The sequence below is a fragment of the Ranitomeya imitator genome, chromosome 2 (assembly GCF_032444005.1).
Source record: "Ranitomeya imitator isolate aRanImi1 chromosome 2, aRanImi1.pri, whole genome shotgun sequence".
Classification (NCBI taxonomy): domain Eukaryota; kingdom Metazoa; phylum Chordata; class Amphibia; order Anura; family Dendrobatidae; genus Ranitomeya; species Ranitomeya imitator.
Window position 1 is genome coordinate 799,005,376 of NC_091283.1, and position 17,930 is coordinate 799,023,305.

Sequence of the window (17,930 nt, forward strand, 5' to 3'; positions counted from 1 at the left end):
ATCTATCTTTCACAATAAATTAAATCACACTTTCCCCTGTCCCCAAAATCCGCTGCCTCGGAGTAACCCTTGACTCTGCCCGGTCTTTCAAACCGCACATCCAAGCTCTTTCCACCTCCTGTCGCCTCCTGCTCAAAAATATTTCCAAAATCCGTCCTTTCCTCAACCCTCACTCTACCAAAATGCTTGTGCATGCCCTAATCATCTCCTGCCTCGACTACTGCAACATCCTCCTCTGTGGCCTACCTTCTAACACTCGCACCCCTCCAGTCCATCCTTAACTCTGCTGCCCGACTAATTAATCTCTCTCCTTGCTACACTCCTGCTTCCCCTCTTTGCAAATCCCTTCACTGGCTCCCAATTTCCCAGCATATCCAGTTTAAACTACTAACACTGACCTACAAAGCCATCAATAACCTTTCTCCTCCGTATATTTCCACACTAATCTCTCATTATCTTCCCTCACGTAATCTCTGGTCCTCCCAAGACATCCTTCTCTCCTCCACACTTATTCGCTCCTCACCCAGTCGCCTCCAACACGTCCGGTGGCTCAACATAAAGGTAACACAAACAACAGAATATAACTCCAAGTAAATCAAACTTCTGTGAAACCAAACTGTCCACTTAGGAAGCAACACTGTTTGACAATCAATTTCACATGTTTTTGTGCAAATGGAATAGACAACAGATGGAAATTATTGGCAATTATCAAGAAACACTCAATAAAGGAGTGGTTTTCAGGTGGGGAGCACAGACCACATCTCAGTACCAATGCTTTCTGGCTGATGTTTTGGTCACTTTTGAATGTTGGTTGTGCTTTCACACTTGTGGTAGCATGAGACGGACTCTACAACCCACACAAGTGGCTCAGGTAGTGCAGCTCATCCAGGATGGCACATCAATGCGATCTGTGGCAAGAAGGTTTGCTGTGTCTGTCAGCGTAGTGTCCAGAGGCGCAACCAGGAGACAGGCCAGTACACCACACGATGTGGAGGGGGGGTCGCAGGAGGGCAACAATCCAGCAGGACCGCTACCTCAGCCTTTGTGCAAGGAGGAACAGGAGGGGCACTGCCAGAGCCCTGCAAAATGACCTCCAGCAGGCCACAAATGTGCATGTCTGCACAAACGGTTACAAACCGACTCCATGAGGATGGTCTGAGTGCCCGACGTCCACAAATGGACTGTGAGCACAACCCCCAACACCGTGCAGGACGCTTGGCATTTGCCACAGAACACCAGGATTGGCAAATTCGTCACTGGCACCCTGTGCTCTTCACAGATGAAAGAAAGTTCACACTGAGCACGTGACAGAGTCTGGAGACGCCGTGGAGAACGATCTGCTGCCTGCAACATCTTTCAGCATGACCGGTTTGGCAGTGGGTCAGTAATGGTGTGGGGTGGCATTTCTTTTGAGGGCCGCACAGCCCTCCATGTGCTCGCCAGAGGTAGCCTGACTGCCATTAGGTACCGAGATGAGATCCTCAGACCCTTTTTATTAAAAAATAATAATAAAGAAGAAAGCAAGCCTCGCCTAACCAACCAACCCACAGGGTCTACACAGCTGCTGCGTTTAGGAGATGATACCGTTATACTTGGCCAAAGGGCTAAAAATGGGAGTAGTTCTGAAACTTTTATTTTTATGTCACTTTTCCATATTTAAAAATAAAATATCTTATAAATTTCTTTTTACAGACCTTTAAAAATAAAAATAATTTTATCTAAAATGGTAATAAAAAACAACTTGATAAGTCACTGGGAAAAAACAAATGCAATAATAAATTTGATGGCCTCAGAAATAAAGCTGTAGGGACGTTCCTGCGTACCCCGGAGCCCTCCCTCCCACAGGCTGTGCTGCTGCTGCTGCTGCTGGAGCCCCTGCTTTTCAGACTCTAGTTTTAACCACAAATGACACATCGCCACCTACGGGTTGCTTTGAGGTATTGCACCTAATTAAAAGCGTAATCAAGCAAATATTTTTCTTTGACTTTTTACAGGCTGTTGGCAATTATTATATCTAAGGGAACAATAACTATAGAAACCAATTATACAAAGCACAGGGCTTGGTTCCCCATTACAGCCTGCTCCCCTCCATCCTCCCTTTTAAATTACAGTTATTATTTGTTCACATTTGCTCTCTGGGATATATCCAAAGAATAAACTCCAAAATATGGGATTGTTCCTTCATGTAAGTAATGTTCTCTATCCCCTTCTATCCACAAACTTATCGGCACTCTCCAATCAATGAGTTTGTGTTTTTCATCCAGTCCCATTGCCCCCAGTGTGTGACATCGAGCCCCTCGCCGTAGATTGGGTCATTCTTCAGAGCTCCCTGATACCAGCGTGGCCCCGTATTTGGAGCCACTGGTGTAACAAGTCTGTTCATGACATTCCTTCCCTCCTAAATCTTTTCCTGTCACCTGTGAGTGATATTATTGAGAAGTGGAAGGCGCAACAGCATCTCAGCCATGAAGTGGAAGACCACTCAAAGTTACAGTGTGGGGTCACCGACTGCTTAGAAGCAGAGGGCAGAAAAGTCAGTGACCCTCTGCTGACTCCATAACTGCAGAGTCTAAATCTCATCACAAACACTGCGCCCCTGCCGGGAGTTTTCATGGCCGAGCAGCTGCATGCAGCCTTACATCACCAAGCACAATGCCAAGTGGTGTAAAGCATCAGACTCTAATGCAGTGGAAACGTGTTCTGTGCAGTGACGGATCACACTTCTCTCACTGGCATCTGATGGATGATTTTGGGGAATGTCAGGAGAACGCTACCTGCCTGGCTGTGCCACCTAGAGTTTGGAGGTGGAGAGGTTTGTTCTTCACTGGAACTGGGGGTCTCGACCCCTGAAGGGAAATCTTAATGCTTCATCACAAGACTTTTTGGACAGTTGTAGCTTCCACCTTTTGAGGGAACAGTTGGGAAAGACCCTTTTTCTGTTCCCTATGATTGTTCCCAATTCACGTAGTCCATAAAGACAAGGTTGGGTGAATTTGGGGTAGAAGATCGTGACTGGTCTGGATCTCAACGCCATCCAACATGGGATGGACATGAATGGATATTATGAGCCCGGCCCTCTTCCCTAGAAGTATCTGACCGCAAAAATTCTCAAACTCCTCCAAAACCTTGTAGAAAACTTCCCCAGACGAGCGGGAAGTGCCATGGACGCGGTGTGTGGATTTGGGGTGGGATGTTTTCTGTGCGGCCTTCCCTATCCTTTGGTCCATACAGTCTATGTCCAGCATGTACAATGGATGTGTACAGTGTATGATCTGTATGCGTACGTCTCGCCTCTTCTTCCCGTGGTTCTGGCGTCTTTTCCTTTGTCTCCTAGTAAATGAGTGAGGCTGAAGTGATCAATTGCTTTTAGTGTGTTATATGTTTCCCGTGACAAGTAAACCCTCTATTGATTAGCCATTACTGTGTTTGATAATCTTGTGTCATTGAACCTATTGTAAAAGGACAAAAAAAATAAATAAAAATAAAATAAAGCTCGGCAATGTTTTTACCCCAGCAGCGCTGCGAAAATTGAAAACGCATTCAAAATTATAGGCGTCTCGGCCAAAGTCATTATATGAGATGGGTATTTGTGTTTGTTAGCATACCGGACCATCCTTTGTGAAAGGCACGGCTGACAAGGAGGCTGCAACACAAATGGCTTGCCTTTATTTTTACAAGTTGTTCCATTAGCTCCAGTTAAAGGGGAAGTAAAGCAGAAATGCGGGTTTATATGAACGATCTGGTAGAAGAATGGACAATTCATAAACGGTTATCCAAACTTATGATCTGGCTGATGGTGATCAATATGTTATTGTATTGGTCCCCTCATCGCTGTTATCAAAGCTCTTCCATGACCCATGTAGATGAAAAATGTTATTTTCCTGTGATCAATTCCTTCAGACTCCCTGTAGAAAAGCATGGTCTTGCTCAATCGATCAGATATGTAGAGCTGCTACCTGGTCTTCACCATCTACATTCTATAAGCACTATAGACTGGACCTTATTTCCTCTTCGGACCTTACCTTTGGTAAAAGGGTTGTGGAAGCTGTGGTCCCTCCCTTAAATGTACAGTTAAATCCATATATATTTGGACAGAGATAACATTTTTCTAATTTTGGTTGTAGACATTACCACAATGAATTTTAAACAAAACAATTCAGATGCAGTTGAAGTTCAGACTTTCAGCTTTCATTTGAGGGTATCCACGTTAATATTGGATGAAGGGTTTAGGAGTTTCAGCTTCTTAACATGTGCCACCCTTTTTTTAAAGGGACCAAAAGTAATTGGACAGATTAAATAATTTTAAATAAAATGCTATTTCTAGTACTTGGTTGAAAACCCTTTGTTGGCAATGACTGCCTGAAGTCTTGAACTCATGGACATCACCAGACGCTGTGTTTCCTCCTTTTTGATGCTCTGCCAGGCCTTCACTGCGGTGGTTTTCAGTTGCTGTTTGTTTCTGGGCCTTTCTGTCTGAAGTTTAGTCTTTAACAAGTGAAATGCTGCTCAATTGGGTTGAGATCAGGTGACTGACTTGGCCATTCAAGAATATTCCACTTCTTTGCTTTAATAAACTCCTGGGTTGCTTTGGCTTCATGTTTTGGGTCATTGTCCATCTGTAGTATGAAACGACGACCAATCAGTTTGGCTGCATTTGGCTGGATCTGAGCACACAGTATGGCGGCTCTGAATACCTCAGAATTCATTCGGCTGCTTCTGTCCTGTGTCACATCATCAATAAACACTAGTGACCCAGTGCCACTGGCAGCCATGCATGCCCAAGCCATCACACTGCCCCAGCCGTGTTTTACAGATGATGTGTGATGCTTTGGATCATGAGCTGTACCACGCCTTCACCATACTTTTCTCTTTCCATCATTCTGGTAGAGGTTGATCTTGGTTTCATCTGTCCAAAGAATGTTCTTCCAGAACTGTGCTGGTTTTTTAGGTGTTTTTTAGCAAAGTCCAGTCTAGCCTTCTTATTCTTGATGCTTATGAGTGGCTTGCACCGTGCAGTGAACCCTCTGTATTTACTTTCATGCAGTTTTCTCTTTATGGTAGATGTGGATATTGATACGCCGACCTCCTGGAGAGTGTTGTTCACTTGGTTGGTTGTTGTGAAGGGGTTTCTCTTCACCATGGAGATTATTCTGCGATCATCCACCACTGTTGTCTTCCGTGGGCGCCCAGGTCTTTTTGCATTGATGAGTTCACCAGTGCTTTTTTTCTTTCTCAGGATGTACCAAACTGTAGATTTTGCCACTCCTAATATTGTAGCAATTTCTCGGATGGGTTTTTTCTCTTTTTGCAGCTTAAGGATGGCTTGTTTCACCTGCATGGAGAGCTCCTTTGACCGCATGTTTACTTCACAGCAAAACCTTCCAAATGCAAGCACCACACCTCAAATCAACTCCAGGCCTTTAATCTGCTTAATTGAGACTGACATAACGAAGGGATTGCCCACACCTGTCCATGAAATAGCCTTGGAGTCAATTGTCCAATTACTTTTGGTCCCTTTAAAAACAGGGTGGCACATGTTAAGGAGCTGAAACTCCTAAACCCTTCATCCAATTTTAATGTGGATACCCTCAAATGAAAGCTGAAAGTCTGAACTTCAACTGCATCTGAATTGTTTTGTTTAAAATTCATATCTCTTTGAGCCCATGACGGCACCCATACATTCCCTCCCTTCACTTATGGGTGTGCACATTAATATAGTGCCCTACGCCAATTATCTAAGTAGTCACGCGGTAGCTCAATTAAGTTTCAAGCAATGCTAAAGTCAAGACTCTATTCCTTAGTCTCCCATCATTCACTAGTAAACAACTGATGTGGGAGAGAGGTACCGCCTTTTTATCTGTAGGTTTCCTGTCCTTGGTGGGCGGATCCCCTCTCTCTCCGTGGTGCTGTCATGGGCTCAGAAAAATACTGTTATCGGTAAGAACTATATTTTTTTCCCATACTACTTTTTTTTTCAACAGTGGGTGGTTCATCTCAATTGGCTTTCTGCCAGCACTATAGGTGCTGGAAGTTCATTTCTTTTCTCAGCATAACCTACTCCTGCCCTTGTTCAATGGATTCTCGGTCCTGAACCGAAAGCCAAGCTTTCTATAAGAACAGAACACATGCAATGAGACAGAGACCTGCTCCCACTTCCCGAGACAAAAGCCCACCCCTACTGTCTCCATATCCCTGCTGCTAGAGACTTATTACACTCACCTATAGATAGGGCAGACTATTACAATTTACTATTTGTAGTACTATACCTTACTATTACAACGTACACATTGGGGAGACACTAGTGGCAGGCACTATAGGGGATATTTTTGTGGGGTAGACGGGTAAGAGAAGATGAGTTTATTACATTATATGTGAAATGAGATGAATTTGTCTGAAAGTGCAGGGACCATTTAACCCCTATCTGACCTCGGACGGGATAGTACGTCCGAGGTCAGATCCCCTGCTTTGATGCAGGGCTCCGCGGTGAGCCCGCATCAAAGCCGGGACATGTCAGCTGTTTTAAACAGCTGACATGTGCCCGTAATAGGCGCGGACAGAATCGCGATCTGCCCGCACCTATTAACTAGTTAAATGCCACTGGAACGCAGACAGCCGCATTTAACTACCGCTGGCGGCCGGAAATGACGTCATCGCCGACCCCGTCACATCATCAGGGGTCGGCGATGCGTCTCCATTGTAACCATAGAGGTCCTTGAGACCTCTATGGTTACTGATCACCGGTAGCTGTGAGCGCCCCCCTGTGGTCGGCGCTCACAGCACACCTCCATTTCTGCTACATAGCAGCGATCAGCAGATCGCTGCTATGTAGCAGAGGCGATCGAGTTGTGCCTGCTTCTAGCCTCCCATGGAGGCTATTGAAACATGGCAAAAAAAAAAAAAAAGTTGAAAAAAATGTTAGAAAAATATAAAAGTTTAAATCACCCCCCTTTCGCCCCAATCAAAATAAATCAATAAAAAAAATATCAAATCTACACATATTTGGTATCGCCGCGCTCAGAATCGGCCGATCGATCAATTAAAAAAAAGCATTAACCTGATCGCTAAACAGCGTAGCGGGAAAAAAATTCGAAACGCCAGAATTACGTTTTTTTGGTCGCCGCGACATTGCATTAAAACGCAATAACGGGCGATCAAAAGAACGTGTCTGCACCGAAATGCTATCATTAAAAACGTCATCTCGGCACGCAAAAAATAAGCCCTCAACAGACCCCAGATCACGAAAAATGGAGACGCTACGAGTATCGGAATTTTTTTTTTTTTTTTTTAAGCAAAGTTTGGAATTTTTTTTCACCACTTAGATAAAAAATAACCTAGTCATGTTAGGTGTCTATGAACTCGTACTGACCTGGAGAATCATAATGTCAATTCAGTTTTAGCATTTAGTGAACCTAGCAAAAAAGCCAAACAAAAAACAAGTGTGGGACTGCACTTTTTTTGCAATTTCACCGCACTTGGAATTTTTTTCCCGTTTTCTAGTACACGACATGCTAAAACCAATGATGTCGTTCAAAAGTACAACTCGTCCCGCAAAAAATAAGCCCTCTCATGGCGAAATTGACGGAAAAATAAAAAAGTTATGGCTCTGGGAAGGAGGGGAGTGAAAAACGAACACAGAAAAACGAAAAATCCCACGGTCATGAAGGGGTTAAACAAAGTCTTACCTGCGGGCACCAGCAGAGAGAGGTCAGGAGCTTCCTGCCTTTGTCTGCAATGTATAAGCAGTATGCAGTATGTGTGAGAGCTCCCTCTGGTGGTGGATATCAGAAGTTGTAACATTTATCTTTGTCTCTGAATTTGGGCATTTTGTAACAAGAAGAATAAGCAGTGAATACACACAATTGTATGAGAATTTAATGGAGAGGCTGCAATGTTGTCCTAGGCTGGACATTCACTTTGGAAACTGGGGAGATTGACTATGCTAAATGCACAAAAGTTCCTTTGCAATTTACATAAAAAACAAAACAAGCGTACACTTAGTAACTGCTCTAGACACTTTTTCTGCCGTTCTCAAGACAGGAGTGACCTATATGTCAAATGGGAGTGGTTTGCTTGAAAGAGGGCGTGGTTTGGGTGAAAGACCGTATGCTAAAATTGCATCAGAATTCTGCCACAAAATAAGCAAAGCAGTGACATAAGTTTGAGACATTTTAAGTCCATCTACTCTAAAATTAGACAGAATATTTTTTCCTTTTGCTCTGAGTTGTCTTAGAAAATATCTAGATAGTTCCTCCCAGTAGCTACAAAGATATGGAGGACTAGGTGCTTAGGTAACAGACGTTAAAGGGGTATTCCCGTCTCTAAGATTGTATTCCAATATATAGTAAATATAATAATAATATGAGCAAATAGCTCCAATTAGAAATGTAGTATAGTTCTTCTAATTTCCTGTGTCACTTTCCTCATGTGCAGGGCATTGCGGTAATCCAAGGTTACAGCCACTAACAACCTAACGATCACTGTATGAGTGGTTGTAACCATGGATACCTAAGCCACTGCAATGCCCTGCACAGGGGGTAGGCGACACAGCAAAACAGAAGAACTATACTATATTTCTAATTGGAGTTATTTGCTAATATTGGATAGGATCTTGGAGATGGGAATACCCCTTTAAGCTTTAAAGGGAACCTGTCACCCCCAAAATCGATGATGAGGTAAGCTCACCATCATCAGGGGCTTATCTACAGCATTCTGTAATGCTGTAGATAAGCCCCTGATGTAACCTGAAAGAGGAGAAAAAGAGGTTAGATTATACTCACCCAGGGGCGGTCCCGCTGCGGTCCGGTCAAATGGGCGTCTCAGGTCCGCTCCGGCGCCTCCCATCTTCATTCCATGACGTCCTCTTCTGGTCTTCCCACCGCGGCTTTGGCGCAGGCGTACTTTGTCTACCCTGTTGAGGGCAGAGCAAAGTACTGCAGTGCCCAGCGCCTGCGCACTGCAGTACTTTGCTCTGTCCTCAACAGGGCAGACAAAGTACGCCTGCGCCGGAGCTGTGGCGTGAAGACCAGAAGAGGACGTCATCCTATGAAGATGGGAGGCCCTGGACCGGACCTGAGACGCCCACCGGAGCGGGACTGCCCCTGGGTGAGTATAATCTAACCTCTTTTTCTCCTCTTTCAGGTAACATCGGTGGCTTATCTACAGCATTACAGAATGCTGTAGATAAGCCCCTGATGACGGTGAGCTTACCTCACCATTGATATTGGGGGTGACGGGTTCCCTTTAAATCCATCTGTGAGACTCCTGGTGCCCGGGATGTGTCCGGTATAATAATAACAACAAGGCTTTTCATGATGAGTCTGCAGCACAAGGAAGATGGGCGTCTGGCCAGCATTCCCCGACTCCCTAACTCGTTGCTTGGAATAACTCCTGGATGCACTAGCTCCTGTTTGTTATAATTTGTTATACTTTATGACTACGATATTACGTTGCAACACAACGGCACGCCCTGTTTTTTTGTTTTTTTTGTGGTGGGGGGAGATGCTTAGTGACTAAATGGGAAATTCAATATCTGTTAAAAAGTTAAATGTAGTTGTAGTTTTTGGATCATCTACTGGTGCTGCCGAGACGGTCACTCCTGCACCTCTCTTCCCTCCATGTGAAAAAGGCCTGGGACCAGAGAAGTCCCCAGCTGAGACCGTCTGCGTTTATGGGGTCCGTTTGGTTGGCACCAGTGCCTCGTGTGTGCCCTGCATATGGTCTTTATGCACCGTTTCAGGACTGTATTACCAGGACTCTGAGCCCCTCTTTCCTACACAAGTCTTCTGGAATTTTGGGGGGCTGGACGTGGTTGTGGACCATTTTATCAAAACTAAACCTAGATGTTACATTTTTGTCAGTTCATCTGTCAGCCCAAATGTTTCCCAGGAATGAATGTTACCTGTCCAATTTTGTAACGTTGGAGGTTTGTGGCACCAAAGGTCTATGCGACACTCTGTGAAATTAATCCACCGTTTTCAGCCAACGTGAAGGTGCGTGTTCTTGTGGAAATGAGGCATTAATTAATGAGGCATTATTGTGGTGGAATTATTACACGGAAATGATCTCAAAAGGGGCATTGAGTATGGAGATGTTACTTAAACGGATCCTTATCGGTTTCATGCTGCCCAAACCACGGGGAACATGAACCAGACGCAGGCTAGGTTATCGGCCATATATTCCAAATGCGAGCACCAGTTAAACCACCGGCGTGCAGGAAGGCTTTCTCGTGGCGATGACCGGAGGGGCGACAAGTGGGCGAGACCACTCAGCATGAGGATACTTGTCGTCGCTGAGGTTCATTGCACTCTCCCTTTTTATGAACCAGAGCATGTACTGTCCAAATTTCAGGACGGTCGACCGTCTCTATTTGAAGTTTCAGCAATTTTCCTGTGTAAAGTAGCGAGTGAATTGCCCCGTATATGTATGGTTAAGGGGTTGTCTGTTATTAATAATAATAATAATAATAATAATCTTTATTTTTATATAGCGCTAACATATTCCGCAGCGCTTTACAGGTTGCATACATTATCGTCCCTGTCCCTGTTGTGATTCACAATCTAGATTCCCTATCAGTATGTCTTTGGAATGTAGGAGGAAACCGGAGGAAACCCACACAAAGACGGGGAGAACATACAAACTCTTTGCAGGTGTTGTCCTGAGTGCGATTAGAACCCAGGACTCTAGCGCTGCAAGGCTGTTGTGCTAACCACTGAGCCACCGTGCTAACCACTGAGCCACCGTGCTAACCACTGAGCCACCGTGCTGCCCTTAATTAATGCCCTTATTAAATGTATAACATTGTAAAGTGCTTGTAAAAACAATCAATCAATCAATTTTGCAATTTTCCACTTACTGAAAATCATCTTTTCTCAAAAAAGGATTATTCATTCTATAGTTTACGATTTTGTCCCCAAGTAGCCGGCCTCCTTAGTAGTCTTAGAGGTGGCCGGTCTCCTAGGCACAGGTGTGCACAGTTCACAGCAACGGTGCAGAAATGTAATTGGTCCGGGCGGTCAATAATCGGGAGAATCCCGGCAAGAGGTTTTCGCATCCGGGAGACCAAAGATAAACCGCCCGGATATATTCCAGCCAGTGACTAATGATAATCCATGCACTTAGCGGGTGATGACCCGGTGCACCGCTATTGCAGACATACTGGTTAGGAACTACCGGAGCTTCCTCCTCCTACATACGGCCTTGTATATGCCACTCATACCATGTATTGCTATATACAAAGGTTTAGAGGGGTTTCTTCTGAACGGCCCCCCATTTGCTGTATTGTAATACCTGACTCTACATTCTTTTTTTTCCCCAGACATACAAAAGCTGTGCCAGATTGTGCTTAAACCAAGAAACGATGTGCTTATCTGGACTGGCCATGAAGACAGAAAGTTGTGTAGTGAAAGTAAGTCCGCCTTTTCCCCCCGCTATTTAATTGTTAAGTTACACTTACGTTTTTGATATCTTCCCTGACGTCACACAAACTTCTCAAGCACCCAACTAATTAGAATTTGACCCAAGCGTGCTACTTCCTGTCCATGGTAAGGAACATGGTACCCTTAGGCTGTGTGCACACGTTGCAGATTTTTATAAAAACGTGAACAAAACGCATACATTATGCATCCCATCATTTAGAATGCATTCCGCAATTTTTGTGCACATGATGCGTTTTTTTCCCGCGAAAAAAAAAAACGCATCGCGGTAAAAAACACAGCATCTTCATTAATTTTGCTGATTTTTTTGCGGATTTCCCACTATATTATTGCATTGGGAACCTCCGGAAAAATCCACACAAAAAAAAAACGCACCAAAAACGTGAGAAAAACACATGCGGATTTCTTGCAGAAAATGTCCTGTTTTGCTCAGGAAATTTCTGCAAGAAATCCTGAACGTGTGCACATAGCCTAAAGGTTGCAGCGCGACCCTATTCACCTTCATTATGCTACAAAGTGGTCGCCATCTATCTCTTATCTGGTAGAACAAGATCAATCCTTTAAAGAGTCTTGTCACATGACTAGAATCGCCATTTGCATAGAGCGGTTTCAGGGTTCTTGCCCCTCTTCAGTGCAAAGCATGAGGTTTCCCCGTCAAAGACCCTGAAACCGATATACAGAACCATGTACCATTTCTAATGAGGGTGCCATGTAGGGTCATACACAAGATATGGAAATATGTAAATTAATTGACAATTGGTTGTTGCCAGTTTGGGGGTGTGTCCTTACACACTGACCTTGTCCAATGAGTGCTGCCAGATGATCTGTAGAGACACGCCCTTTAAAGGGAACCTGCCACCGGAAAACAACGCTATTAATCTGCAGATATGGGGTTAACCTGCATGGTAATAGTGTTACTAACCTGCCCGGCACTGGTGCATAGCCAAACTCTGCGGGGAGGAAATATTAACTTTATTCTCCCCAGCATCATTCGCCCCCATGACGGAAACTGAATGCTGCCAGGGAGAATAAAGTTACCTTTCTAACGCACAGCGTTTGGCGCTACGTGCCGGCGCCGGGCAGGTTAGTAACGTTATTAGCCTGCGGATTATCCCCGTATCTGCAGATTATGCCTGTTTTCACCTTCATATTTTACCATTCTGACCTCTGTCACTTTGAGGTTATAGCTCTGGAACGCTTCAACGTATCCCACTAATTCTGAGACGTTTTTTTTTTTTTCATGACATATTGTACTTTATGATGGTGGTAAAATTTCTTCGATATCACTTACGTTTGTGTAAAAAATGGAGATTTGGCGAAAATATGGCAATTTAATTTTTATGCCTTTAAATCAGTCATATCGCACAAAATAGTTAATAACATTTTCCACATGTCTACTTTACCTCAGCACAGTTTTTGAAGTATAATTTTTTTTGTTAGGGAGTTATAAGGGTTAAAAGTTCACCAGCGATTTCTCATTTTTCCAACAACATTCACAAAAACATTTGAAGTCACTTTGAGGGGCCTCTATGACAGAAAATACCCCAAAGTGACGCCATTCTAAAAACTGCACCCCTCAAGGTGCACAAAACCACATTCAAGAAGTTTATTAACCCTTCAGGTGCTTTACAAGAATTTCTTGAATGTGGAAGGAAAAAAATAACTTGAACTTTTTTTTTACACAAAAATTTTACTTTAGACCCCAAACTTTTTATTTTTGCAAGTGTAACAGAAAAAACTGGACAGACGTATTTGTGGGCGCAGTGCAAAGCTCAGAACTGAAGCAGCACCATATTGGAGTTCACTTTTTGATGGACTGGTTTGAGGTTGATATGTCACATTGGCAGAGGCCCTGAGGTGCCAGAACTGCAGAATCCCCCCTTAAGAGACCTCATTTTACAAACTACGCCTCTCAATGACTTCATCTAGGGGTGCAGGGATCATATTGACACCACAGGTGGGTCATAGAATTTTATACCATTGGGCAATGAAGAAAAAAAATCATCACATTTTTTATCACCAAAATTGTTTTAGCCCAAAATTTTACATCTTCACACAGGGAAAGGGTAAAAATTGCACCAAAAATTGTCCACAATTTCTGCTGAAGGTAGAAATACCCCAAATGTGTCTGTACAGTACTGCTTAAGCCTCTTTCACACTTCCGTCGTTTGGCATCCATCGTTTTGGGCAAAAAACGGATCCTGCAAATGTGCTCGTAGGATGCGTTTTATGCCCATAAACTTATGACGGATGGCCACACGTCGCGTCCGTCGTGCACTGGATCCGGCATGTTTTGTCGGACCGTCGTCACAGAAAAACGTTCAAGTGAATGTTTTTTTGTCCGTCGCGTCCGCCATTTTCAACCGCACATGCGCGGACGAAACTCCGCCCCCTCCTACCCGGACTGCAGAATGGGCGTCGAAAAACTGCATCTGCTGCCCACGTCGTGCAAAAATTTCACAGCGTGCGTCGGCCCGACGCATTGCGATGGACCCGTACCGACGGAAGTGTGAAAGAGGCATTAGCCATGCGGAGAGACTCTGGAGGGACAGATCACTATTGGTAAATGGCGCTCCGTCTTTCTCTCGCTTTATGGCTAAGCTGTACTGTTATACAGGAGGTATCCTGGAGCGCAGAATTTTCTAGAATAGTTTGCGGACTCAGGATGCAGAACCCCTAAGTGCTGGAAGAGCAGAATCCCCCCTCAAGTGACCCCATTTTGGAAATTATACCCCTTGGGGAATTTATCTACAGGTGTTGTGACGATTTGGGGGGGTGAGGGCCTTTCGCTTTTCCAGAGCCTTTGTGCTACCAGTAACTTGATGACAGACCTAAGTTGGGGACTGACTTTTTTTTTTGTTTAGTTTTTTTGTGGGTTAAGTTGATTCTTTTGTTGGGAACATATTACATATCATTTGGGATCACATTTTTCACATGGATGACTGCAGAGTTGTACCCCAAGGCGGGACAACCCGTTTAAGACACATTGAATATTCCAATCTGACGAGCAGGACTATGTTTAGGGTCTGTACCTGACTTTTATGTAGTAAGACATCCATTGGTGCCTATGTGTGCGCGTCCCGTGCCCCGACGTTCCTTGCCCTCTTCCAATATGCAGTTTTTCTTAATGAATTTTAATCGTGCGGTTGTTTAGATGCGAGAGTTATATCTACAGGACAGAAGATATTTCAGTTGCGATTATGCTGAAGCAGTATGATCGTGGCGTGAGGAGAGCCATGCTGTTTAATGATCGCCGAGTCCTTTTCTCATAAGTGATAGTAAACACTTTCTACAAGAATTACGAGCGAGCGTGAGCTGCGTAGCCACGCCACGACTGTAGCACTTTGCTGTACCAGCAATTACAGGCAATTAAAGGGGAAAACATGTTGTAAACGTTCGGATTCTGTCTTAAAAGCAGCTATTTTTCGGCTTGTGCGATCCTCAGATGTATGGGAGCATTTACCGGTGCTTCTTCCATGCAGATGGTCTGTCTTGTGAGACTGAACGCCGACGTCTTCTCTCAAGTACCGAGGAGACTAAAAAGCACAGTGGAATACATGGATCATTGAGTGGAGTCCTACTGATGCCAGAGCGACGCCTGATTGGGGGAATAATCCCACTTTATTGTAAATATCACTACAAACATTGAAGGAAATTGAAATACAAAACAATCAGTGTTACATCTGTTCCTTTTTCCCCCTTTTGTTTGTAAGTTTCTCTTCTGCTTATCTACGTCAACTGTTGCAGGAGAGGCCGCAGGGTCCGTTGGGACCTGGTAATTACCAGATTATTAAATTGGACTAGATGGTGGCCCGATTCTAACACATCGGGTATTGTAGAATATGTATGTAGTATATAACACACCCCACATAGTATATAGCACAGCCCACGTAGTATATAACACAGGCCACGTAGTATATTGCACAGCCACGTAGTAGATAACACACCCCATGTAGTATATAGCACAGCGACGTAGTATATAACACAGGCAAAGCGGTATATAACACAGCCCACGTAGTATATTGCACAGCCACGTAGTATATAACACAGCCACGTAGTATATAGCAGTGTGGATACCATATCCCTGTTAAAAAAAAAAAAAAAAAAAACAATTAAAATAAAAAATAGTTATATACTCACCTTCCGGCGACCCCCGGATCCAGCCCAGGCCTTTATAGATGCTCCTCGCGACGCTCCGTTCCCAGTAATGCCTTTCGGCAATAACCCGTGATCATGTAGAGGTCTCGCGAGACCGCTACGTCATCATCTTGTCATCATCTTGCGAGACCGCTACGTGATCTCGAGTCATTGCCACAATGCATTCTTGGGACTGGAGAGTCGCAAGGAGCGGGAAAGGCTGCCGCGGACGCCGGAAGGTGAGAATATAATGTTTTTTTATTATTTTTTTTAACCTTATCTGTTTTTACTATTGATGCTACGTATGTTAGCACTATATAAAAATAAAGATTATTATTATTAATAGTAAAAAGTGAAGCGGTGTTAAACTCCCGCCCCAATATTGCTGATTGGTCGCAGCCGGCCGGGTGCAACCAATCGGCGACCCGGGATTTCCGTTACGGAAGTTACAGACAAACACGGAAGTACACCTTAGACAATTATATATATGTTATATATATATTTTAAAATAATAAACTTGAAAGGTGCCAGTCCAGTGGAGTGGCATGGGGTGCCAGTACCTGGATGACGGTAAGTATTGACCTGTCCCTCCCCTAACGCTGTAATAATGTACCTTCAAACAAATAACGCCATCTGAGTGCCCCCTTCAAGAATCACACTGCCACCTTTTGTGCCATCTTAATCCTGGCAAGCATGTTCTCTACTCTCCCGCACACAGGGTGGTGGGCAACGTCTATTCTATAAAGCTACGGAGTCTGCAGTTCATGGCTCCCTCTTCTCTCACATGATTCAACTATATTTATTTAATTTGACTAGTTTATATAGCACTAACATATTCCGCAGCGCTTTACAGACAGTATCATCACTGTCCCCATTGGGGCTCACAATCTAGATTCCTTATCACTATGTCTTTGGAGTGTGGGAGGAAACCAGAGAACCTGGAGGAAACCCACGGAAACACGGGGAGAACATACAGACTCCTTGCAGATGTTGTCCTTGGTAGGATTTGAGCTCTGGACCCCTGTGCTGCAATGCTACAGTGCTAACCACTGAGCCACCGTGCTGTGTCGTGCTGTTGTTAATTACAGTTCAATGCAGCGTTCACTGGGAGTTGTGGGGTACCCAGCCAGGAGTCCGGGACTTGTGCATTCCCCCAGATCTTCAGCACTCACAAAGTCACTAAAATGTGTTTTGTTTTCTTTTTGATATTTTGCAGCTTTAAGAATTTTGCGCCCATTACAACTGAGCCTGTGCCTACCCCACGCTACACCACTATTTTTAAATTTCAATTGATTTTATTTTTTAATAATTTTAGATACAACTAGCTGAAGAGCCCGGCGTTGCCTGGGCATAGTAAATATCTGTGGTTAGTTATAGCACGTCACTTCTCTTATTTTCCCATTACGCCTCTCATTTTCCCAATCACATCTTTAATTTTCCCCCTCACATCTCTCATTTTCTCCCTCACACCTCTCATTTTCTCCCTCACTCCTCTCATTCCCGCCTAACACTTGTCATTTCGACCTCACATCTGTCATTTTCCGATCACTACACTATTTTCCCTCACTCCTCTCATTTGGCACTCACACCTTTTCATTTTCACCTCACACCTCTCATTTTCACCTCAGTATATACATGTTTGTCATCTCCCTTATATATAGTATACACCTTTATGTCATCTCCTGTATATAGTATATACCTGTATGTCATCTCCCCTGTATATAGTATATACCTGCTGTGTGTCATCTCCCCTGTATATAGTATATACCTGTATGTCATCTCCTCCTATATATAGTATATACCTGTATGTCATCTCCTCCTATATATAGTATATACCTGTATGTCATCTCCTCCTATATATAGTATATACCTTTGTCATCTCCTTCTATATATAGTATATACCTGTATGTCATCTCCTCCTGTATATAGTATATACCTGTGTGTCATCTCCCCTGTATATAGTATATATCTGTGTGTCATCTCCTCCTGTATATAGTATTTACCTGTATGTCATCTTCTATATATAGCATATACCTGTATGTCATCTCCTCCTGTATATAGTATATAGCTGTAGGTAATCTGCTCCAGTATATAGTATATACCTGTGTGTCATCTCCTCCTGTATATAGTATATACCTGTATGTCATCTCCTCCTGTATATAGTATGTACCTGTATGTCATCTCCTCCTTTATATAGTATATACGTGTGTCATCTCTCCTGTATATAGTATATATCTGTGTGTCATCTCCCCTGTATATAGTATATACCTGTGTGATCTCCTGTATTAGACCTCGTTAACACGTTATTTGCTCAGTATTTTTACCTCAGTATTTGTAAGATAAATTGGCAGCCTGATAAAT

General features: G+C 43.7%; 1 protein-coding gene across 4 annotated transcripts in view; it reads left to right on the forward strand.

The window, feature by feature from the left end:
• The window catches only part of BTRC (beta-transducin repeat containing E3 ubiquitin protein ligase), a 249,597-nt gene that overhangs the window by 91,763 nt on the left and 139,904 nt on the right, over positions 1 to 17,930 (forward strand). For all 4 annotated transcript variants that reach the window (XM_069753745.1, XM_069753746.1, XM_069753748.1 and 1 more), the window contains one exon: positions 11,315 to 11,404. In XM_069753745.1, the coding sequence (XP_069609846.1) occupies positions 11,315 to 11,404 (90 nt within the window). The remainder of the gene's footprint in view (positions 1 to 11,314; positions 11,405 to 17,930) is intronic.